The sequence below is a fragment of the Colias eurytheme genome, chromosome 16 (assembly GCF_061535395.1).
Source record: "Colias eurytheme isolate Ceu_HAF_F1 chromosome 16, ilColEury1 Martin Lab GWU primary, whole genome shotgun sequence".
Classification (NCBI taxonomy): domain Eukaryota; kingdom Metazoa; phylum Arthropoda; class Insecta; order Lepidoptera; family Pieridae; genus Colias; species Colias eurytheme.
This window is the reverse complement of record NC_142995.1, coordinates 9,214,718-9,239,932: the sequence shown is the minus strand read 5'-3', so window position 1 is coordinate 9,239,932 and position 25,215 is coordinate 9,214,718. Positions and strand designations below refer to the sequence as shown.

The following is a 25,215-nucleotide window of genomic DNA, read 5'->3' as shown; positions in this document are numbered from 1 at the left end:
TATCCTCTCCGATGTGCTAATGATACAGTAGATTATTATTTATATGTTATTTATTGCAGTCATTTGATTGATTTCTATTGAAATATCATCCGCAACGAGCAATTACTTTTCAACCGACTTGAAAAAAGGAGGAGGTTGTAATATCGATTTTTGACGTGACAACGTCTTATAATTCAATTGAGCCGGCTGCACGCACGAAAAAACATGACTCATGCGGCGTTACCTCGCTCTGAGGCGTTCCATGTAAGGCTTGAAGTGCAAGCGAGAGCGCGGAACAAGCGACAAAGAAGCACAATCGGACGTTGTCACGTTCAACTATCGTTAGTAAACCGACTTTACAGACAACCAATTTTTTTTAGTTGTTTGGTATCCGAGAATTTTTGTCTGATTTTGATTTTTTTTTTGAAGCTCTAGGCTCTCGTGTGGTTTCATTTAAATGAAGGGGATTAGATTTTTATTAAAAATAATTACATAGGTATTCTTAAAAATCGTCGTAGGTATAATATGTACCTATAAGTCATAAATTGGCAAATGCACAAAATCATTCGTCTTTATCACAGGTCTTTATAATATTGTTATAGAAAACTATAAACATCTTATTCTGGTAATTTACACGGTTCAAAGTTTAAGTCATAAAATTGAAGTAATAATAGAATTTGCATATTCCTATTTGAAGAGAGATTAGTACTTGCAGTGGTGAGTTTCTATAAGTTTTATATTATTAGATAACAATACTAGCACTCCGCCCGCGGTTTCGCTCGCATTGTATATAGACTTAACCAATCACACTAAAATCTTCTCGAGAACCAATCATGAGTGAAATAAAAATGAAAATGGATGCAGCATGCAGCACGTTTAAAGTTTTTCGCAAACTGACAGACAGACGCGACAGAGGTCTATTTTATGAGTATGTAGTTTGTTTCATACGATGACTGGAGTCTTTGGTCGAAATCCTGACCTTAAAACCTAGTCTTTTCCTTTAGTTTCCTCTATCAATAAATTATTTCTTCATGCCCTCCTTTAAATAAACTACCATAAACCTGGGGCCGTATTATGACCTCTTATTTCCTTGAATTGAACTGACTGGCAAATTTATGTTATAACTTTATTAAAGTACTAGCAATGCCCTGCGGTTTCACCCGCATAGATAGCGATATTGTTACAGTGAAAAGTCTACTATAGGTCGGACTATAGGTTTAATTTTTAATCACATGAAAATCACCTTTACCCCGTCCCGCACTACGGCCTTTTTTTTTTTTTTTTGTTTTAGTGGGGAAATCTTTCATAGATACCCACGGCCTCCGGGGGAGGGGCCGTGGGTTATGTCGGATTCCTACCGACCAAAACCCCACTGTGTTCCGTCAAGACGCATATTGGTAGAATTCCTCCGTGACCCCCGCACTACGGCCTGCTCGAACAGTATACCTACTATTTTCTGTAGATTGACACTTTTAAAAATTCGTTATATCTTTTGAATGGAGTATCCAATTCTTTTCATTTAAAAAGTATTTTGCTGGTATTGAAACAGTCTATAATAAAACATCATTTAATGGGATAAGGATTAATATATGTGTATGGATAACATGGTTTGATTACTGTCGGCACTTCTATTTACTTTGAAAACGTAAAAAAGTTGTTGTAGTAACATAACTACTGAAGATGGACATATGGTATCGCGGACTTTCTTGTAGATATTGATCCATTCTATAATACAATAGAACATTTTTTTGTTCTATCTTCAATAGATTCCGCAGCGCACGCGATGACAGAAGTTTTATTGAGGATTTTTTTACACCTTGGGTTACATTATTGCATTTTTGGTAAGGATCTCTAATTTTTTTGAAAATGCAATATAGCCTATGTTGCTCAGTAAAGATGCAGCTTTCTAATGGTGAAAGAATTTTTGAAATCGGTCCAGTAGTTTTTACGTGAAAACCATACATACATACATACATACATACTTACAAACTTTTCCTCTTTATAATATTAGTATAGATAATACCAAAGTTTTCTTGAAAAGGAGCATCCAACCCAGCTAAATATTGTATCTATAGTTATTCACGCACACGGCACAGCGCTGGTTTTCAATGGCCCCTAAAAGTAGTTGCAACAATGGTTACAACTAGTTTTTCATAATTTTATTGATAGAGCCCTATCTCGCTTAGGGCCCATAGTGACGTCCCTGGCTATGATTCATCTATCCGTGTTTGATCTTTGTGCGACAACGAAGTGGTTTTCCACAATACTACTAAATCGAAAATAATTACTCTATTTACTACGTGACGATTATTTTATTCCTCCGTTTCCATTGCATTCTTTCATGGAAATTTGATGACTTGTAAGTTTCCTACGATGTTATATTAAATTGATGATAATTATCGCAATTTATAATTTCAATTGAATTATGTATTGAAATATTTTTGCTAAATATTATAACGTTTTTCTTAGATACAACATAATTGCTTAATCAGTGGAAACTTTTAATTTGTAATACAAAAAAAATATATTTTGCAGAGTATAAAATAATATCTTATTAGTTTTTTTTAGTCACAATTGAGACTTCACGTATGTTTATTAGCTACGAAAGAAATTTATTATTTAATAGACTATAGATACATGATTGAAGTTTTGTATATTATGGTAAAATCCTGCAATAGAGTTCCCTGTGAGAGTTCCTCAGTCGACAACGACCGATAAATCTTATGATATCCTCTTCTAACAGTATTGCTATTGTGCTCTATTCAAGAGCATATTCTATTCTTCAATTTGATAAATAGCTAACCTAAAAATTTGAACACCTAAATGTTACAGATAATTACATATTATTTATCGATAGTTTCCTAATAGAAGTTACTAGTCTAAGTTAAAACGTTAAAACGGTGAAAAATAATTTCTAGATTTAGGTAAGTATGTCTAGAAAAATATTTAGGAAGTAGTATATAGAACAAAATATTAAGTTGATAAAGATGGAAGATATTTCGTTTTTATTAATAACTCTTTCGGAGTTATTAACTAAGAAGATTTAAAAAAGAAAAGTCCTTTCATTTCCTAAACAACTCCATAATTTATTTCCATTATTTTTAAAAGAAAAGGCATTCGCGCGGCTTTTTTTTATCTGGGTCATCCGATTTTTTTTAATTAGACACTTAATTTCTTAGAACAAATTTTCACGAAATTCTGTTTTTTATTTGTACATTTCATTTTGCAGGCGAAGCTGCGGATAACAACTTGCCGGACAACGATATAATATTGTAGTATCAACTAAGTACATACTTATAGTTATATTATCAATTAGTCTATAGACTACATACTTATAGTCATACTTATCAATTAGTCATCTAAACATTGAAAATTACCAATCAAACTGTTTCGAAATACCTAAACGAAATTGAATAAATCGTTTTGGAATTTTACCTCCTGTAACGACTATCGAAACACCAATTAAAGCAATAATATTTATACGGGTTCTTTAATTATCAGAATAATTATTTGGAGTTTGTTTTATACGAAACTGACCAATTTTCTAAACAAAACAATAATTAATTAACTGTAATTGATTATTGATCCAGCAGCGGTAAATTTATTGCGCAATAACTATGACCTCTATAAAATGTCTTGCTGGCTTTCATTCTTTAATTTATTTTCCTTTTCATATTTTTTTTAAGTTTCAATAATTTTGCAACATGAAAAATAATAGTTCAAAATTTATATAAGCGCTATCTAGCGGTTGAACGTGGTATTACGTTGTGGTATTGGTTGGCTATTGGATGAATTGACAAATGACAAGCTAATATCTGTTCTAAGCAGAGAAGGAACTCAGAAGTCAGAAGTAGTAAACAGAAATACATAGTTCCTGAGCATAGTTCACTGTGCAACAAAGTTCAACAGCTGATATCAGCAGGTCATAATTATTTATACTTAATATTTTGAACAAAAATAATAGTACAATGTAGTAAATGGCAGTATAATGTGTTTAGTGTTTAGCTTATACTTGTACGGTGTGTGCGTATTTTTAGTGAAGTTAACTTTTTCGGATTTATAACCTCAAAAAGTAAACAAACAAGTTCATAAGGTAAATGACATTTTTATGTTTTGGATAAAACATTATTATCATTGAATGTGTGATTTTTTTCTTTAATTTTGCAACTTTAAATGGGTCAAAGTTTACACTTGATTTCTCTTAATATTCTAGTTAGTACTGGGTTTAATGATAATGTCAATTGTCATGTGTTAATTAGTTATTTATTCTGTTTTGTGGATTAGAACTGCTTGATTCCAGATTACAAATGCATACTTTACACAAAACATTAACATTACGTCGTTTGTTGATAGTATGCGTAGTTTTATATCATTCATCGATCATTCCTTTGAAGCAGTAGGTGTACCATAATATTTCACTTTACGGACAGAGGTAATATTATTTGTTTTTTATTTCTTACATTATGAACATAAAATATTCAAATTAAAGATAGGTAGGGTTTAAAAACATTTTTTTAAACAATTTAATTATTTTCGTACAAGTTTATGAATTCTTAAATCCCATAAAACTTTATTAGTAAAAGAGCTACGTTAGTCCATTTAAGTAAAGGTGTTACACTTTTTTAACATGACAAGTAAGAAACAATTCCTCATGGGTACGGTAAACGGTTATGAAAAGCTATTCATAAACTCAAACACAACTCACCTAAAACGTTATCGCATCAAATGTATAGAACTCGAGTGACTTAACAATGAAGTCGATTGCTTCTTTTTCTTCACACTCGGCGCCAGACGGTACGCAGGCATATCCGTTGCAATGCACACAAGAATATCTCTTTGAACATTCACTAACACTGCATCCCCACGAAAGTCAAGTGAAACAAGATGGAAGAAACACGTTTCGTTATCTATTACCACGGGAGCGCATCGTTCGTTGTTGTTTCGGTCGTTGAAATGATCAGTGGACGGCCCACGCGAGGATGTGAGCAATAAAATGCGGCACGAACGCAGAATTGGATAACCGAGGATTTTTGTTTCTGGAATTGACCGTAAATGCGCATGGGAGCGAAAGAAACGGACTCTTAGCATTGACTGGACTGCGCTTCGGCCGTACAGGATACGACCCATTAGGCAAAAGAGCGACCATTATTGTATTGTCGTGGGTTTATCGTATCGCCTGTCTCCTTAAATTGCCGTGTACGATATATACGTGTACGGTGTAAGTATTGAAATTTGGCCAGCAAGTAACTGGGACACGGGTTATAGAATGGAAAACTAAATCAGGAGAAATTTAAGAATGACAAATTGCTTGTTTTGATGATTCAGTTTGTTGATTTGTGTATAACTGTGTTTTGCATTTTAAATTTCAATCGCCTGATTCCATTTTCAAAATAGTCCAAAAAATAAACGAAAATAAAACAATTATGGGATTTAATAAAGTCACGGGACCGGATCCTGTGTTACTCACGCTCGTTTGTTCAATTGGACAGTTAAGTAGCGAAGCTGAAGCCAGCCATATCCGTCGTTGTTTCACACAGGAACTAAGGGAATGTGTGATACTGGTGGTTTGGGAAAGGAAGACAACAGTTATCGAGAGACAATTAGGTGAAAGAAACCAAGCTATGTTTTATTTTACATCATAGCTTGGTTTCTTTCTTTCTTTCGTACCTAATTCGTACTGGAACCTATACGAAATAATCGTTTAATGGTGTCTATATAAGATCAATAAAGTTAAATCCAATAGCGAAGCGTTCGAATAAAGAAAAGTCAAGAGAACTGAGGATCTCTATTATGGATTTGTTATTAGTATAAATATTTTTCATATATGTTTGTCATCTATAAAAGTTACTTATTAACGGAGTATGATGATGTCACTATCGTTTCGGTATCCTTTTAAAAACAATAACAAGGGGCTTTTGAGGAAAACAAGTGATATTTGTTCATACTGGTTTAGCGTAGTCATAAAAATTATAGTACTAGTTCGTCTCAGGAAAAAGATAGTTGTTACGTGTAGCATTCAATAAAACTCCCCGTATGAAACCCCGTAACAAACTCTGGATTTAACCAACGATGACATAAAAAGATGATGCGTCTACTAGCAATGGTAACACTATAATGGCGATGAAATAAGAATCGGATGTAACGGAACTAAAGACGATTTGTTACGGTCCAAATCAAGGATAGGAGCAACTGATGGATGAGGTCAACTTTAAAAGTATTATTAATTTACAAAATAGTTTAATATGACAGGTACGATATGTCGAGCATGGACTGTGAAGGCTTATTAATTCTTATGTCCAGATTCGTCTAGTTTTACTGAGTTTTACGTTTCATCCGTAGCATTTGTCAGTTTATTTTATTCTACTTACTCCTCTTACCACTTGATACAAATACCCTTTACATAAAGGGTATATGAAAAGTAAATTTGGCAAATCTTTAGAAGTAGCGCCATAAAACGAGGTATTCAATTCATATAATTACCTAATAAATAGTAATAATAGAAAATAGACTTTGGATAAGTATCGATAATTATCAAAATCATTATAAATAAATAATAATTAGCAAATGTGTGTTGAATATAAGATACATTTCTGAATTTTCCTCAATGTATTATAATCTTATCTGTGTATGTTAATAGAAGTTAATTAAGTTCATTTACTGCAATATTTCATTGTTCTAAAGTTTGATAAAATTTTGACCTTTTGCGCGACGTGGGCGTTTCACCACCAATTAGTATTGGATGGCAGCACATAATTTTTATTATGCTATTATTAAACTTAAAACACGTAAATAAATAATTTATAATCACCTGCTCTTTGCAAATATTCTCATCACTCAGATTGTCCGAAGCTATAGACTTTAATATAGTAGGTACCTATATATAAATTGTATTTTTATTTTAATCACTCCAGTTAATTCTTACAATTCCTTTTTTAGACGTGAACCTATTTAGAATAGACTACAGAGAATACTCTTTTATCTACTTATTCCCACGGCCCACCGCACAGAGCCTAACAGTAGCTAGTGTACCAAATACCATGAAATAAATTTTACTGGAATAGAAGGTAACCCATTTTACAATGATACCGCAGGCTCTTGATTAAAACATTTTCTATTTCTGCTTCTAAATGATAAGGGGGGTAACCGGCATCTCTTATAGCAAGCTTATTATAACATTACTATGTCTTTTCGTACCGTGACACCCTTAACGCAAGCTTGTTGCAGCGTTAAACTGATTTTGTTTTTGTAGCAATTTTGATGACGTCACTCGTAATAGTTCACTCAATTATTGGGACCGGTGCGAACTGCGATCTATTTGACAATTTGACAGTTATCAGATAATAATAGAACTTTACATCGGCTTGTTCGAAGAAAAGGCTTCAAACCTTTTGATTTAAGAAGAATCGTGTACCTAAATAGTAAATAAGTGCGTAATCATCACGAGTCCCTATGAGATATGGGGGCATCATATGAACAATTTGAAAATACAATATAACCTACAGATTTATCTGTGTAAGTACCATATAATGTAAGTACCATACCCAATGCAAATCTATTTAAAAATACGTCTGTATAAGTACACATTCTCCACTTGTTTTTTCTCTGTATAATAAAATGCAACTCTACTTATTCCCTAAACATAAATTTTATCTAATACTTAATGTAAATCTATAAAAGATTGTTTATTATTTCTTCATGATTCAATATATTTTATCATGTTATTATTTACCTATATAGAATATAAGACTATAAAAGTAAATCTACACTCAAATACACTACCCATATTATACTTATGTAATCTGTTGTTAAGGATCTCATTTAATTTTGAGAAATAAAACCATTATTTATTTCCAGATTCTACAATCAATTCCGAGCACTAGGAATAAGATTACCCAGAGTAACCACATGGAAGCATTGATAGTATTCAAGAAGCCATAGTGCCAGCGCAACATGAATATATTTTTTTCAATAGGAAGCAATATCATACTTTAAATGTTTAAGTGCAATAAAAAACATTTATAAATCCAAAATCTTTATTTAGTCCTTTTTATTTATTTATTGACAAATCATTTGCTCCTTTACTTCTCTTGATATCATTTATATAAAAAAAAGTGATAAAACATGGAAGTATTCGAAATTAGATTCAATTCTATTTAGCTTAAATATTTATTAAAAACAATTAGGTAGATATATTATATAACTCAAATCCAAATTTGTAAGTAAATAGCATATTAAAAACACCCTTGATTAAAAAAAATTAAGTTTTATTTATAGTACCAGCCTTTAAAACTTAAAATGCAATAAACAAAAACTTTATATTTACATCACAATGAATAATTCCTACACTAATAGATTAATGGTATTTATATTTTTATTTTAAATTTAAATCAATTATTGTATTTGCATAATAAAGAGAAGATAAATAATTTAAAAACTTGCAGTACTTATGTGTACTTTTAATTTCATTTTTATTAAACTTAAAATGAAAACAATGTAGGTACTATATTAAGGTACAATTAAATTTTTACATTTTCAGATGTATGATACAAATATGAATATTTTAAGTGTAGACATGGTGGCGCCTCCCCCAACTTGAAGTTCTCACTACCACATGATCATCTCCCAAGCCGGTACTTCCTTGTTCAATGTTTGGGCAAGCCGGCAATCAACACAACTGTGAAAGATAAATTGGACTTAAACTGATTCTTTGTTGCTTTAAAATTTAATAAGTACATTTAATATGTTTACTTTTATTATTAAAGGGCTTGTCATGGTGTATGTAAACGTCTAAAAAGAAGTTTTTTAAACAATGTCGGTATGGTTTGTTAAATACCTTATTAATTGTTAATAATTTTTCAAGTATTTCAACGTTTTAGTTGTTTATCTTGCAATTCTTAATATTGTATTAAAAAAACTTAAATGTGTAGGTACAATGCCTTAGAAAACTTTTAATATAAGTAGCTTCTAACCAAACATAGATAGGTTTGCTTATAAATTAATATAAATATTTACTTTTGACCAGCTGCTCTAGTTTTTGTGAACTCCCAAATCATTTGCACTTATACTTTCAGAGAATTCTATCAACTTCGTCTCAGCATAACTTTTAACTCGTTGGGAGTTATTTATGTACCTTTGTCTTTGTAACTTCAGGGTCAAGGAGCTTCGCGCACTCTGCACAATGTTCTGCTGCAAGTTAAATAAAAATTACTTCAATTAACAATAATCAAAACAGACGAAATCATGCAAAAACCAATACTTTATTCGTAAAAATATATCTGTGTTATCATAAATCGTCCAATGTTTTAGATATATTTATTACTCGTATATTATCTTACCTTGCTATTTCAATTGCTCTTTCATGCCTCTTTCATGCATTCTTGAATGCATATTACTTATCTTTCGCAATTTTTCAATTTGATTTATCCAAATTTTAGATAAAAATACGAGGACAGTGATTATGACATTTGGATTTTTGACGTTTAATTTTCAATCACCGCCATTTTTATAATAACAACCTTGTTTTGTTGAGTTCACAAAATAATCTTACTTTATTTTGTTACCGGGAGCCTTTTCAACATGATTACTATACGATTGCCTACAATGTCCAAAGTTGGTCCAAAGAGCGAATGAATTCCGAAGTTTTGTCTATTTTTTTAAGATTAATGGCTTGGCTACGAGGCTTTTAGGCCAAGTCGTAATGATTTGTATCGAACATTAAACGTCAAAAATCAAAATGTCATGTCACTGTCCTCATTTAGATAATAAAATCGATCGTTTTTTTTTATTATCTAAAATTTCAGATAAACTTAAACTTAAATATGTGAATCTCATCTTTGGATAAATGGGAAAGTGCGAAAAAGCAATATTGAAATAGCAAGGTAAGTTAAAGTACGAGTAAGGACGATTTATGATAACAGACTACAGAGATATATTTTTACGAATAAAGTTTTGGTTTTTGCATGATTTCGTCTGTTTTGATTATTGTTACTTAATTGAAGTAATTTTTATTTAACTTACAGCAGAACATTGTGCAGAGTGCGCGAAGCTCCCTGACCCCGAAATTACAAAGACAAAGATAGGTACATGAATAACTCCCAACGAGGTAAAAGTTATGATGAGACGAAGTTGATAGAATTCTCTGCTGAAAGTTTAAGTGCAAATGATTTGGGAGTTCACAAAAACTAGAGCAGCTGGTCAAAAGTAAATATTTATATTAATTTATAAGCAAACCTATCTATGTTTGGTTAGAAGCTACTTATATTTAACTTTTTTTTTAATACGATATTAAGAATTGCAAGATAAACAACTAAAATGTTAAAATACTTGAAAAATGATTAACAAATAAAGTATTTATTATTTAACAAACTATACCGACATTGTTTAAAAAAACATCTTAAATTACATACACCATGACAAGCCCTTTAATAATAAAAGTAAACATATTAAATGTACTTATTAAATTTTAAAGCAACAAAGAATCAGTTTAAATCCAATTTATCTTTCACAGTTGTGTTGATTGCCGGCTTGCCCAAACATTGAACAAGGAAGTACCGGCTTGGGAGATGATCATGTGGTAGTGAGAACTTCAAGTTGGGGGAGGCGCCACCATGTCTACACTTAAAATATTCAAAGAAAATGTAAAAATTTAATTGTACCTTAATATAGTACCTACATTGTTTTCATTTTAAGTAAAAATGAAATTAAAAGTATACATAAGTACTGCAAGTTTTTGAATTATTTATCTACTCTATATTATGCAAATACAATAATTGATTTAAATTTAAAATAAAAATATAAATACCATTAAACTATAAGTGCAGGAATTATTCATTGTGATGTAAATATAAAGTTTTTGTTTATTGCATTTTAAGTTTTAAAGGCTGGTATTATAAATAAGACTTTATTTTTTTAATCAAGGGTCTTTTTAATATGCTATTTACTTACAAATTTGGATTTGAGTAATATACCTAATTGTTTTTAATTAATATTTAATCAAAATAGAATTGAATCTATTTTCAAATAATTCCATGTTTTATTACATTTTTATATATATATAAATGTTATCAAGAGAAGTAAAGGAGCAAATGTTTTGTCAATGAATAAATAAAAAGGACTAAATAAAGATTTTGGATTTATAAAATATGTTTTTAATTGCACTAATACATTTAAAGCATGATATTGCTTCCTATTGAAAAAAATATATTCATGTTGCGCTGGCACTTTATAGTTTCTTGAATACTATCAATGCTTCCATGTGGTTACGCTGGGTAATCTTATCCCTAGTGCTCGGAATTGATTGTAGAACCTGGAAATAAATAATGGTATTACTTCTCAAAATTAAATGAGATCCCTAACATAAGTATAATATGGGTAGTGCATTTGAGTGTAGATTTACTTTTAAGTGTTTTATTATATAAATAATATAACATGATAAAATATATTGAATCAAGAAGAAATAATAAACAATCTTTTATAGATTTACATTAAGTAGGTATTAGATAAAATTTATGTTTAGAGAATAAGTAGGGTTGCATTTTATTATATATAGAGAAATAACAAGTGGAGAATGTGTACATAAACAAACGTATTTTTAAATATACTCTTAAGATTTGCATTGGGTATGGTACTTACATTACTTTTATCTTACACAGATAAATCTGTAGGTTATAATTGTATTTTAAGATTGTTCATATGCTGCCCCCATATCTCATAGAGACTCGTGATGATTGCGCACTTCGCAATAATAAATTATTTACACGATTCTTCTTAAATCAAAAGGTTTGAAGCCTTTTCTTGGAACAACCCGATGTAGTTATGTTAATTTTGCATTTTTAATATAATAAATGTATTATCTTCTTTAAAAGCTTCATTTATTAAATAGATTTCCAACTACATACGTTTCACTTAAATTTGATGTGTATTCTTTTAATAATATTCAAAATAATGTTATAAAAGTTCCATATTTACAACTTCACTAAAATTGCTTAAAACTGTCATTATTGACATTATAACAAGAATGCTAAATGTCAAAGAGAGCGTGCCGGTTCCAATTTTTCGATTGACGTCTCGAAACCGCTCGAAACAGTCTTGTTGCAATTGGTTTTCATATGTTTTAGAAGGTCCCGGTGCCAAAAAAGTAAGATTATTTTGTGAACGCAACAAAACGTACCCATAATAAGACTGTTATTCTAAAGGTGCCGGTTACCCCCATCGTTGCAAGCATTAAAAGTGATCCTTGTAACTGATAACAGACAGATACAACATTATTGTTATTTAGTCACCCAAATACACACATGCCGAGGTTACGAGCTAGTTATGACCAGTTATCGTGTTAAGGCTTTAAACATTGTATTTGAGTGATAAAGACCAGGTTCATAGATCTAGGTCACAATCTGATGCAATTGATAGACTAATAATAGGATTAAGAAATTATAGGGTATCGCAGATATTTCGATTAGTCAGTATTAAATGAATATCAAAGTAATATGGTAAAACATTTGTGTGTTGCCTACATAATTTAATAAATACACATCAACACCATGGAAAAACTTGATCTATTCTATTCCATTTAATCTTATCGCACGGAATCTACAATCGGTTGGCCATCTAAACTCTTATTACTGCCTTTTTATTTGTTCTATGATAAAAAATGAATAAATTGAACGTATCGCATTAATTTCTATTAATATAGTAATAATCGAAAATAATCTATGAAATATAACATAATTATTCGTTAAAATCTTTAATTATGATATCATTTGACTTCTAAAACATAATAGGAATGAGCATTTGAGGAAAATATTGTTATTAGTTATTACATACTTATGATTTGAAATTATATGAAATAATCGTTATATTATAGACTGAAATAATATAAATTTTATCAAAATTATATTTTTAAGGTCAATGAAACATAATTTATTGATTATTTTATTTGCGTATGACAATTTGTTTTGAATAACATTTATTATCTGGGAGGAAAGTTATTCTATTAAAAAAAAAAACTTTAATAAAGAACAAACTTCAATTATGATAACGTTATATGTGTTTTAAGAATAAATATTTTTTTCTTACAAAAGTATACGTAACCTAGTAATTAAATATTGTGTAATGTATATAATTATGTATCTTGAATAAGATTGTTAATTTGGAGATTGTCTTCCAACCTTCGATAGCTCAGTTGGTAGAGCGGTGGACTGTAGTGTTAATTGAAGATATCCATAGGTCGCTGGTTCAAATCCGGCTCGAAGGAATCTTTTTGTTATTTTTTTTTCTTTTTTAATTCCAATTGAAATATGCACCACAACAATAATTACGTTATACAAATAGTCAAACACTACACAAGATATGTTTTTCTTCTCATAATATTTATTTAAATTCATTTTTGATTTTTTTCATATTTTATGTTGTGAAATTGCACATAAAATATAATGATGTAAATTTTAGGTAAATTACATTGAATTTCTATGTACATAGTACGTAGTAGTAACTCAATGGTAAATTATTAGTAAATTACAATTTATGTACACTGCATATTTATGGAATTTCATGGACAAGATATTAAATAATGAAATATATAATTTATATTCTTGGATTTATGAATATTAAAAAAAATATATATTATATGTATAAAAAACAAAAACACTGTTTCCGCCCGGGATCGAACCGGGGACCTTGTGCGTGTGAAGCACACGTGATAACCGCTACACTACGGAAACTTATAATAGTGAAGTGAAATTTTAATACTATTTCTAAGTCACGAACCATTTTATAAAAAAAAAGTATTTTTATGGATATTTTAAAAAATATCTTGCAGTTTTTACCAAATTCTTACTACCTATCCTGAAGACTATTTTCAAAGCTTAAACGCGTGAATAATATTAAAACTTATTACTTACCTCGGAAACAGAGAAAATAGCAGGCAAAACAGAAAACACAATGCTTTGAAAGAAAAAGCGCGGGAAATGGTCGCCCTGTGTGATGGCGCGAAGCAAACTTTTGACGGTGTTCCGCCATCTTGTCTTATATACTAGAACAAATTACGATCCCATTGACCACCCGCTGAATAAAGCTCATTACATTTCATCCCGAGGGTGTGGTTATGGTACTAATTTGTGCCGCCCTATATTCATATAATTTCATGTTATCATCTTTTTTCAATTGCCTCGGTGTACGTAATACATTGCCCATTTCGTTCCATATGCCGTTTAAATCACTCAAAGGCATAAAGTAATGTAAAAGTAGCGTGTTCTATAAATAAGTCTGTATTGCGATTCTATATTTAGTGTGAACGCTCTCATATAATTTATTTCTATAGCAGAACAAATGGCAAATTGGCCACAATTGTGTGTAGTCATATTTAACCGAGAGGTTGTATTTTAGAACTTGTATCATAAAGTTGAAGTTTGTTTGTTTGCCTACAGTATTCTTTGGAACTACTAAATCGCCTGTGAAAAGTCCTTTGATCTCAGTAGCAAGAGCTAGTATGTATAAATTTATTACAACGGATTTAACTCTCTCTGTAGTCTGTGGTTGATGATACTCTGTGGTTGGGTGCGTAAAACCACAGGACACAATAATTAAATCATTGGTTTGTATGCCAAAACAGTCGATTGCCGATAAAGCTTAATTTTGTCATAGAGATAGACTAGACATTTTAGATAGAATATAAAGTGATCCTATAAGGGTTCCGTATTTTTTCCTATTGAGCTAAAAAACTCTAAAATGAAACTCAAGAATAATGTTTTTGCTCTTTTGCAACTTTTTCTTCCGCTGCTACTTTGCTCCTATTGGTTATGTAATATTAAATTGGATTTTCCCGATAAAAGGACTATTCAACACAAATATTATACTTAAATAATTGGTTAAGCAGTTTCTGGGATTAGCGCTATAAACGAAAGGTACAAACTCAACGTCTATGTAGATCAGTAATTTATAGGTAGATATAGTTTTCTTTAGTAATGTAATCTTATCAAGCATTTATCGGTGCACCAAGCTATGACCAAGCTTAAACAATATCAAGGCATGTACATTTTTGTACACAAAATTCTTCTGATTCCCGGTATAATTGTACCTGTCACTTTATTATGTTTTATGATTAATTCGTAGACCACATACGAGTAAATTGAGGTATGCAAATAATAATATTTACTATAAAATATTCGATAATGCTTATATATTGTTTTGACGCGAACAAAATGCGCAAAATATTAAATAAATATTTGTCCGAGAAATGTTTACGAAATGATACATTGAACCGATTTGGATAAATATAGGCAACAATAAATATAAGCTAACAAAAATACATTATTTCATTCACTAGCATTTCGTTACATGTAACGTTAACAAAAAATCCAGCTGCATAAAAAGTTCCCTTTGACGTCATCATAAACCAATATCATCAAATACAACTCTAACGTCTTGACTTAAAGTTCAAAATCGATTGTTCCAGCAAAAATGGCGGTAGAAGGTGTGATGGTGACATACAACTACTCTGATGATGGAGAACTAGCCAATATTCTGACAGTCGCAGCATCTGGTATCAAATATTCCAACCGCTGGGTTCTCACACATGGATCAATTCTCTCTCCTTTAAAACAGGCGAAAATTATAAAAGAAGCCAGAGGAAAGCCTATAGTAAATGACGAGTTTTATAATACATTGCCAGAAATCTATGTGACGTGTGAAAAGGGCAAATCGAAAGGGTCTAATGTGTATGAAGGAGTGGAGAGGCTGAGTAGAGAGAGGAACTTGGATATCGATACTGACTTTGAGCATAGCAGTTATCAGGCGCGCGTAATGACCGGCAGGTAAACTCAAACTCAAACTTAAACATTTATTTATTCAATTAGACTACTTTTAGTAGCACTTTCGAATCGTCATTACATAAGTATTTTTAACATTTACCAAAGTATAGTATCTTTATGTAGAATTTGTGTAGAATGAATATTTTCGTACATGTAGTGGAAATGAAACTTGCGTAATGCGTTTCGGGAAAACAGATTTATAGACGAAATTGTATTACTAATGTTTTTAATTTTGTTTTGTTTTTACATCAGTGTTTTTATTTATTTTTTCAATGCAGGTACATATTTTTTTTAATAAAACTTTTCCAAACCCGTAATGCGTAATGTTTTGCAAGCTACGAACACCATTTCCTTATCTTTTTATACATTTTGGTAAACTATACTATAGGTACTGCGTGCTAAAATATGTTTCATTACTACAAGGGACCTAAAGTTAATCTTGGCCTCCGACAATAAGAGCCTCCATTACTACTATGGTAGTACTATTTCTATTATCTAAGAATAGATGTCCTGTTTCAGAATATGCCACCTCTGGCAGTGTCCCATACTAGACCGGTGCGTGGACGACATTCTATACAGCTGGACGATTGGCCATCGAGACGGTGACGTGGAACGACAGACGCAGCTCGGCAAGGCTCTGCTCTCTGTGTTCGTGCTTATTGACTTGGAGTGCGATAATACTGGTAGTTATTGTAGTTTATTTAGATTGGGTTAAATGTGAGTCACGCATGCTTCGGCAAGAAATAAATAACCAATAGTATCGCTTCAACCGATATGATTGGTTCTTTACAAACTAAGTGAAAATGAGAACTGCTTTCAATAATCATAATCAATATTTATTATTAATTTTTCATACATATATAAATAATTCACTTCTTTTTCCCCTGGTCGCAAGTGCGTTGCATTTCTGGAAAAGAAAATCATTCCTTGTTTTATACCTCTGTTAGGATTTCCTTGATTGAACAACTTTTTAATAATTCGGCGTAAAATATAAATGTTGTCTTACGTATAAACTTTTTAAATCAATTTTAAAAATTATTTGTTTATAGAGGACATATAATAATGTAGCCTGAGAAGCACTTCAAGTATACTTATATTAAAAAAAACCTTTCAATAAAATAAATACTGAATGTCCTCCATCATTGTTTATAACCACGTTCAAAATAGAACTCTATCCCGACCCAATAGGTGCTATTATACCTTCAAGAGGATCCTTAGTGAGCGAATAGTCCATTCTCCAATGGTTAACAGTGCGCATGTGACTATATATATGAGGGAAGAAGTCAATCCCGTTCAGCAAGCATTCCTTCTTGGCTGTCGCTAGCGTGCCCAGAGCAAGGCCACCCAGTAGTACGGCGTGGTAGGAGCCCAAGTATACAGCTAGTATGGGACCACATGCGAAGCCACCTGAAAATATCCACCAGCTTTAATAATACTTTCCGCCCGCGGTTTCGCCCGCGTTTTCAAAGAAAAACCCGCATGGTTCCCGTTCCCGTGGGATTAACGGGATAAAACCTATCCCATGAGTTAATCCAAGTTACCTTCTATATGTGTGCTAAATTTTATTTCAATCGTTTCTGTAGTATTTGCGTGAAAGAGTAACAAACATACACACACACATACATCCATCCTCACAAACTTTCATATTTATAATATTATTATAGGATTTCCTCGAATGTTTAGGGAGTTCTAGAAATAGGTCACGTATGGTTGTACTAAGTAAAATAGGCAGGGGAAAGAAGACGTTCTCTTTACACAGTATGAATTTTCGTTCAACAGAAAATAGGAGCGAAGAAAAAGTATTATATCCTCAATACCTAATTATGATCAAAAAAATTACAAACCGAATAAGGTCTCTATGAGCTAAAAGCCATTGAGGCCAAAATACATTTACAAATATTACAAATATTATAATTTAAAATTGATACCTAAAAAATAATTCCATTGGTCGTCTACTTTTCTGTACTGATACACGGTGTTAGCCACGGCAGCAAACGTAGCGCCCATCAGAGCCAAAGGTGCAGTGTGGTACATATATCTGAAACAGACGTCGATATTAAAATAATATTTTTATAATGAATTTCGAAAAAGTCGAAGACCTCTTGTTTAATAAACTACCTAGCATTACAGAAAAGTCATCGCCAGTCAAGATATAAGCTGAAGTTACTCTTAGCCTTCCATAAGTTATCATTAATTGAAATGTACGATTTCGTTAATCTGTCCGTTTTTAACCTCTAACATATTATTTAAGACTCGATCGTGTGTGATAAGTCAGTTTCCACTAAAATTTTTCGCTTTAATACTTATAATTTATCCACCAATTAAAATTATGTTAATAAGTCTATTCAAGCGGTTCACTTAAAAAATAACTGGTGCTTTTTTGAAAGATCATCACCTCCTAAGAATAGGTCCCAGACCTACAGCATGAGAGTACAGCAGTACATCTTGTGTCGATATGAGTACACCGGCCGTTGCCCCGATTCGAGCTGATGCCATCATCTAAATATGAACAATAATCAAATTATCTACTATAATCATTACAAAGTGAAAAACAAAGTTGCTTCCCGCCGTCTATCGTCTATAAGTAGATAACGTTTACCTTTTTGAAAACATCACATCCCTCCGGCGAATCATAATATCGGTAGTAGTTACGATTTGTTTTTACTTGTTTACATTCACAGGACATTATTTAATAAATAATTGGGAAAATTTAATGAATTTTATTTATCATAATTTTCTGTCAGATTGACGCTTGACGCGTTTAAAAATAAATGATACACAATAAAATAGGTTTATACATCAAAGAGTTTTCTTATTAGTCTACAGTCTTTATTTTCATGAACAAAAACTTACGTAAAATAGGGTTTCGTGTCATATGCAGATTTTTGGTCACTCATAAGCGTTTACAATTAGCCGGTAATTTGTGATCTAAAGTTAGTAATAGAAAGAGGAAAGCCAAAAAAGGCGTATGTATAGAACCACTCTACCTCTACGTCTCTACTTATATTTTAAAAGACTTGATAGAAGATTATTTTCCAACAACTATGAATGGCTACTTCGCTATGGAAAACTGAGACCTCAATTTCAAACTCGACCTCTCTTTTTAGTACTTAATAGTAATTTTAAACAATGATAAACGTAATGATGTTGGCACAAAGTTGGCACAAAATAATATAGCGTTATAATTTAAATGTTACAGGATTTAAGTTTCTAAGGCCTTTATCAGAGCTTCTAGATTTGGTCCGACTGCCACCAGAACGGGGGACGAATATACAAGTTCATTCCACACCGTTTGGATGTGAGGTAAGAACAGAAATTAAATCAGAACATCATCTGTTTTTTTTTAGATGAAATAAATTTATTTATCCAGTAAGTTGTTACATGATTTATAATTATGTTATGTAAAACAGTGGGTCCAAAACTAAGTGAAGATGCATTGCCATTTATACTTAAAATCAAAATAAAATTTAATTTGATTAATTTACGGTACTTATTTCTTTTCCTTTTTTAACTTGTACTTATTTACTCCTGGTAAAATTGCATTCAACATAGCATATTTATAACATAGATCTGCGGTTGATCTTCATTATATAATAACATTCATAAAGAATGAAGAAGCATAAAGTATTCAAATAGAGAGTCAGAATCAAACATCGAATAATAATTTCCAAACATTATTTATTCAATTTAAAATATGTATCTATAGCACACAATAATTGCAGGTGTTTCTAAACGCAGTGACGCGCGGCTCAGTGTGCGGCGTGGTCGGCAAGCGGCCATCTTTGTTGCTAACTGACGCAGCGACTGCGTTGGGATCGGAGGGTGGGCCCGTGTTCACTGATGGGCCTACGTAAGTACCCATGTAATTATAAACGTATTAGTTTTTTTTTTTAATTAAACTTCTTTCGGTGCATGTGGGTGAAATTATACGTATAAAAATACTACCGTCACGAAGCTGGGCAGCAGAAACGGCGAACGTAGCATGGAAAGAAGTTCCACTTCTGACATGTGTTCTTTGTAATATGAAGTTTCTTGCTGGTTCTTCTCCGAAGATACTGCTTTCTGAATCGGTGGTAAATGTTAAAAATATGTAATAACGTTTCAAAATTGCTTAAAGAAGTCTAATTGAATAAATAATAGGTAATTCTTTCAGGTCGCAATGTATTGTTGAATGATTTTTGTGACAGGCAAACAATTAAAACACACTTTTGAAAGTTTTTTTAAATGTGTTTTTTTGATCGTTATAAGTACATTATCTATACTAATATATAAAGCTGAATAGTTTATTTGTTTGTTTGAACGCGCTAATCTCGGGAACTATTGGTTCGATTTGAAAAATTCTTTCGCTGTGAGATAGCCCATTTATCCAGGAAGGTTAAAGGCTATGTATCATCACGCTACGACCAATAGGAGTGGAGCCACGGGGGTGAAACCGCGCGGAGCAGCTAGTCATATATATTGTTATCGCAGGAGGGAGCTGGTAGGCGCAGTGGTGTGCAGCGTGTCGTGGTGGCGCGGCGAGTGGGTCGGGCTGACGCTGGCGGCGCCGCTGCGCTCGGTGCTGGCGGCCAAGCTGCGCGTGCCGCCCGCCGCCGCGCCACGAGCGGCGCCCTCGCCGCTGCACAGCGACATACTGGGTATATACGATATATTACCTAATTACAAAATAAAATGTTTTTTTTTTTGTATTTTTTTGGGTGAGCCGTGTGGTGTGGTGCAGATACGAGATAGTATTTTCTAGTGTTTGATTTTACGCGAGTATTATACATTTAGAAATTTAAGACTATTTTAACGTTTCATCGCATTAGCGTTTATCGTTCATTAGCGATGCCGATAGCCCATCTCTGTCAACTCGAAAAAAAACAAGAAAAACTAACATCTACCCATATTATTGTATATATATCTTATCATCTACTACATAATATAAAAAATAAGTCGGGTTTTCCTTCCTGACGCTATAACTCCAGAACGCACGCACCGATTTCCACGGTTTTGCATTCGTTGGAATGGTCTCAGGCTTCGTAAAGTTTATATAGCAAAGAAAAGGTGTCTCTGGTGGCGAAACGGATTTCGCCCGGTTTGCTAGTTGTACATATAACTTGATATCTTTCTATAAAGTGTGCAATGTATCTTAGAGCGCATCGACCGCGTGACGCTGGTGGTGCGGTGCGGCGCGGCGTGGGGCGCGGGCGTGTACCTCGGGGACGGGTTCGTCGTTACTTGCGCGCATGTTGTTAAAAATGTATGTTTTTTTTTTTGTTTTGTTGCCTTATTTATTATTAATAATAATTCATTTTTATTATTTATAGATATTCATCCAAATTTGTGGTAGTATATAATTTTGTATAAATTATTGCTAGTATTTTTTTAAACACATATTTTGAAGTGAAACTTCTTTATCGGGGTTGGAAAAAATTTAGTATAACATTTTTTCGTTACGCGTGACATTTTTCCGTTACGCGCCATCTTTTTCTTATATACCACGCGTGATTTAACGTATTTCTGTAAAGTTGCATATAGTAAATAATTTTTTGAAAAATAAGGCCATAAAGAAGTTTCACTTCTTACGTGTGTACATTAGTACACGCACACATTTTTTTATGTTCAGAAAGTTTTTGTGCTGTTTGATCATGTTCATTTTACATGGATTACATTAACATTGGGTTTTAAAAAAGATTCGCGAAATTGTAGTATTTTTTTTAACAAAAATCCATGCATGATAATATTATGGCAGTGTTTGCAACTTTAGTGTACAAATAATTACAATAATTACATAAATAATTACAATGACAGTACAAAATACACAATGATATAAGAAACACAACCAAACATAATGCCATCTCTTTCCAGCACGCCTCTCACAAAGTATCGCTATACTGCCGCGGTGTGAAAGAGACGGCTATAGTTCGGTACAAGAACGTAGATGATAAAGCGTATGATCTTGCGTTATTGTTTACAAACCCTCAGTGTTGGACTCATTTATTACCAGCTGTGTTTCATGATGAGGCTGTGGAAAAAGGTACCTATGTGAAATAATTTTTGTCTCATATTCATATTTTTGTCTCATTCGCTCGTTTGATGTAAATATCAAACGAGCGAATGCTCATTTAATCCCACTATGTCAAATTCTTTAAATGTAAACAGGCGTAGAGCATTCTTTCGTTGTTCCTAGTGCGTTCGAAAAGATTCCATGCAATGTTCAAATACTGAACAACACTGAATACGAGTTATCGTTTACACTAAAAGATCACGAAAGAATGCTCTTGCTCTAGCTCTATGTTCTATGTATATTGATAAGTAAAATATTTTTTGTCTGCCTCAAAGAATTGTTACATTAAGTTTTTTTATTTATACATTCAAAAAATTAAGATATTGGTTTCAAACTCGAATTTAGCATTGTATATTGAAAACCAGAAAAAGCACATAAAAGTATTCATAATTTTTTTTTTTATCCTTTCGCACAAATCCTCTTTATATTTGAAGTAATTAAAACCAGACTTATCACAAAAACAAGTTTCTTCCAGGCGAGTCAGTACTAGCGGCTGGCTACCCGTACTTCAACGAGAACAATCTAGAAGATCTCAAACCGACTGTAACGAGCGGCCATGTTAATAACGTGTCGCCATCTTTGATACAGACGTCGTGTTGTGTGCAGTCTGGGTTTAGGTATGGTTTCTAATATATACATTTTGATTGATTTAGTAGACTTTTAACATATTTTTCTTTATATTCGCTATTATATCACAATTTACTTGAATTTTAAACCTTATAAGTAGGCATGTAGTAAATACATTCTAAGTATAGTCTAAAAAGTGTTTTTATCCGGCTCGAAGGACCAACAGATATAAAATATTATAATTTGCTTTGCAAACTACACTTTATATTATGCATTAATCTATACTAATATTATAAAGCTGAAGAGCGCGAATACGCGAATTTGAACGCGATAATCTCAGGAAGTACTGGTCCGATTAGAAAAATTATTTCGGTGTTAGATAGCCCATTTATCGAAGAAGGCTGTAGGCTATATATCATTACGCTAAGACCAACAGGAGCGGAGCAATGTGACTGAAACCGCGGAGCACAGGTAGTCAATGATGTTATAAAAACGTATGCACGTATGCTGTTTCCCCAAATCGGCATCTAGGTAACCCCGGTCATTGTACTGTATACAGCTAAATTTTTTTATATTTTCTTCAGCTTTTCATTATTCACCTTATTAAAACATTTTTCACATTTAACAGTGGCGGGCCAATATTTCAAATAACAAACAACGCTCAAGTGCGAGTTCTCGGCATCATAGTGAGTAACGCTAAAACAGAAACAGGCGCGTGTTTCCCATACATCAATATGGCGGTCCCTGCTAAGGCTTTTGTGAAATTATTACAGCAGTTTATTGAAGACAGAGGTAAGATAAATAAAATAATAAACATTTCAAGACAATTTTCACACACGGCACGATCTGATCTCATACTAAGCTTTCGCTTGTGTTATGGAAACCAGATGGCTGATAAACATACACATAATTTTAAATAAATACTTATATAGATAATTAACATCCAGACACAGAGCAAACATCTATGTTCATCACACAAATATTTGCCCCGGGTGGTAATCGAACCCACGACCTCTGGCTTGGCTCGCAGGGCCACTACCAACCAAGCCAACCGGTCAGTCAGATATTAGTGATAAACTACGATAACATGGCGCGCCCCTCCAAATTACTGTTACAATGTGTGTAACTGTAGTGACATCCTTACGAAGGAGTTTGTATGTAGTTGTACGTATTCATGTCATGGCGACGATTTTGGTATCTTTGAATATTGCCAAAGAAGTTTCACTTCTGACGCGTGTGCTTGGCACACACGCTATTTTTTATAATTTTTTCAGGCGTATGGTCACTAAAATGCCGATTTTTTTTCATTAGGCCAGATATGGTCAAAATATTTTTTTTTCCGCATTTTTTCGCAAAATTCTCTTGATGAATGACACGCAAATACATATTTTATATTGATTTTGTAATTAAATAATTTTGTTTCTTATTTTCAGATGAGAAGAAATTATTAGCAATCGAAAACAACAGAGAGATGATTCAATCACAATGGCGGTTACTTCCTTACAGATCGAAAATATAAAAAAAAATACTTTATATAAAGTACTGTCTGATATTCTTACTACATTGTATATTTAAATTACTCTATAATTTTACATTTTTATTACGTTAAATATGACAAATGATAATTAACAAATCAATCTAAATAAAATAGGCCAAAAAATGTGATATTTTTGTGAATAGCTAAGCGTGAGAGGGACGGCATGATAGTTAATGCTAGTGTTAGAGTGAGACGGCGTGTATATCAAGTACCTATAGTCTTATTTTTCCTTCCCGCCCGTCCGCCCGGCTTCGCCCGTGTTACATTTACGTTTTCTCTGCATAAGAACCAATAAAATTATAAGGATCAGGTCATAGGCAATTAGAAGAAGTGGCCCGTCGAGATGTGGCCAATTAGCCACATTTACATTAGTGTTAAAAGTTGTTCAGAAATTTGTAATTTTAAAAACATGTTGGTATTTATGGTGTGTATTAGTAAAACTATTGAGGTTTTTTTTTCAAAGGAATCGCAGGTTCGATTCCTTTCAAATTATTGATTTAGTAAAAAATATAGGTACCTAATTAATATAGGTATGATTAGAAAATATTTTGTAAGTAATTTTTTTAAATGGGATAAGGGTTAAGGAAAGTGGTGAATCTAGTTAATATTATTATAGAAAATTGCATTATATTATATTGTTATTTAAACTGTTAATCGTGTTGATGTATTTTTATAATTGTATTTTTAAGATTTCTTAACAATTTGACAAGGAATTATATACTAAACAATATAAATGAATTGTGATATATTTTGTATCGATATAAATAAATATGTAATATATTTTTTATCCCTGGTGGATTTTTATAATTTAGTTAAAATATTAGTGTAAGAAATATTATTATATTTGTAAAGGTTATTTCTTTGACTATGAATATGTGAATTTTTATACGAAATATATTTTTACAGCAATTTTGTTTGTTTTTATCATCCCCTCATTTATCCTTTCCAATTTACATACGTAGATAAAAAGCTCAAAGACTATAACGGTGCATTAACATCAAACGAGCGAATGCTCATTGCTCATTCAAACCCCACTATGTCAAATTGTTTTAGGCCCTTCGCTCATGGAGCTACTCAAAAAGAACTAGTCACAAACTCAAATTACTAACGAGTTGCCTGAGGGTCACAGCCCATACATGTTCTATGGAGATTCGCACACGACGCAACTAGTTACTAACTGGTAAGTAACGCGTTAGCAACCAATCACGCGCGACGCGTCGTGCCGGTCTCCACGCTACTGGTTTCCCGAGTTTCTTTGTTTTTTATGATAAAAATGA

At 32.3% G+C, this 25,215-nt stretch overlaps 3 protein-coding genes, 3 long non-coding RNA genes and 2 other non-coding genes across 9 annotated transcripts in view; 3 read left to right on the top strand and 5 right to left on the bottom strand.

Annotated features, from left to right (window-relative positions):
- Window positions 1-13,953, bottom strand: part of ITP (ion transport peptide) — a 73,949-nt gene extending 59,996 nt beyond the window's left edge. Inside the window, exon 1 of the mRNA XM_090110671.1 lies at window positions 13,878-13,953. The gene's annotated coding sequence lies outside the window, so the exon portion shown is untranslated. The remainder of the gene's footprint in view (window positions 1-13,877) is intronic.
- Window positions 3,911-23,927, top strand: LOC149901999 (peroxisomal leader peptide-processing protease). 2 transcript variants are annotated; one of them, XM_090110668.1, is made up of 11 exons: window positions 3,911-4,072; window positions 15,431-15,788; window positions 16,305-16,468; window positions 18,985-19,088; window positions 19,508-19,635; window positions 20,256-20,422; window positions 20,921-21,027; window positions 21,636-21,804; window positions 22,310-22,451; window positions 23,030-23,193; window positions 23,835-23,927. In XM_090110668.1, exons 2-11 carry the CDS (start codon window positions 15,436-15,438, stop codon window positions 23,918-23,920), a joined length of 1,584 nt encoding a protein of 527 aa, XP_089966794.1. In that variant the 5' UTR covers window positions 3,911-4,072; window positions 15,431-15,435; the 3' UTR covers window positions 23,921-23,927. The 2 variants fall into 2 exon arrangements, with proteins under 2 accessions (XP_089966794.1, XP_089966795.1); XM_090110669.1 differs by lacking the exon at window positions 3,911-4,072 and adding an exon at window positions 4,345-4,411.
- On the bottom strand, window positions 8,042-9,549 carry LOC149902006 (uncharacterized). The gene is made up of 3 exons (XR_016457605.1): window positions 9,315-9,549; window positions 8,992-9,165; window positions 8,042-8,653 (listed from the first exon to the last, which is right to left on the bottom strand). It is a non-coding gene; the product is annotated as an uncharacterized LOC149902006 (long non-coding RNA).
- LOC149902005 (uncharacterized) lies at window positions 9,708-10,698 on the top strand. Its single transcript, XR_016457604.1, has 3 exons — window positions 9,708-9,857; window positions 9,999-10,179; window positions 10,487-10,698. It is a non-coding gene; the product is annotated as an uncharacterized LOC149902005 (long non-coding RNA).
- Window positions 11,104-12,188, bottom strand: LOC149902004 (uncharacterized). The gene is made up of 2 exons (XR_016457606.1): window positions 11,611-12,188; window positions 11,104-11,284 (listed from the first exon to the last, which is right to left on the bottom strand). It is a non-coding gene; the product is annotated as an uncharacterized LOC149902004 (long non-coding RNA).
- On the top strand, window positions 13,145-13,231 carry TRNAY-GUA (transfer RNA tyrosine (anticodon GUA)). Its single transcript is given in 2 exon segments — window positions 13,145-13,181; window positions 13,196-13,231. It is a non-coding gene; the product is annotated as a tRNA-Tyr (tRNA).
- TRNAV-CAC (transfer RNA valine (anticodon CAC)) lies at window positions 13,625-13,697 on the bottom strand. Its single transcript has one exon. It is a non-coding gene; the product is annotated as a tRNA-Val (tRNA).
- On the bottom strand, window positions 16,655-18,471 carry LOC149902000 (NADH dehydrogenase [ubiquinone] 1 alpha subcomplex subunit 11-like). The gene is made up of 5 exons (XM_090110592.1): window positions 18,385-18,471; window positions 18,181-18,284; window positions 17,714-17,823; window positions 16,986-17,192; window positions 16,655-16,692 (listed from the first exon to the last, which is right to left on the bottom strand). Exons 1-5 carry the CDS (start codon window positions 18,469-18,471, stop codon window positions 16,655-16,657), a joined length of 546 nt encoding a protein of 181 aa, XP_089966718.1.
- Window positions 23,928-25,215: the final 1,288 nt, after the last annotated feature.

Excerpts from the sequence above, each read along its gene's own strand:
- LOC149902000 (XM_090110592.1), bottom strand. The coding sequence starts at position 18,471 with ATGTCCTGTGAATGTAAACAAGTAAAAACAAATCGTAACTACTACCGA. Across the intron at positions 18,285-18,384 it reads GATGTGATGTTTTCAAAAAG|ATGATGGCATCAGCTCGAAT; the intron begins GTAAACGTTATC and ends GTTCATATTTAG. Across the intron at positions 17,193-17,713 it reads CCAATGGAATTATTTTTTAG|GTGGCTTCGCATGTGGTCCC; the intron begins GTATCAATTTTA and ends GGATATTTTCAG.
- LOC149901999 (XM_090110668.1), top strand. The coding sequence starts at position 15,436 with ATGGCGGTAGAAGGTGTGATGGTGACATACAACTACTCTGATGATGGA. Across the intron at positions 16,469-18,984 it reads CTTGGAGTGCGATAATACTG|GATTTAAGTTTCTAAGGCCT; the intron begins GTAGTTATTGTA and ends TAAATGTTACAG. Across the intron at positions 20,423-20,920 it reads GCTGCACAGCGACATACTGG|AGCGCATCGACCGCGTGACG; the intron begins GTATATACGATA and ends AATGTATCTTAG.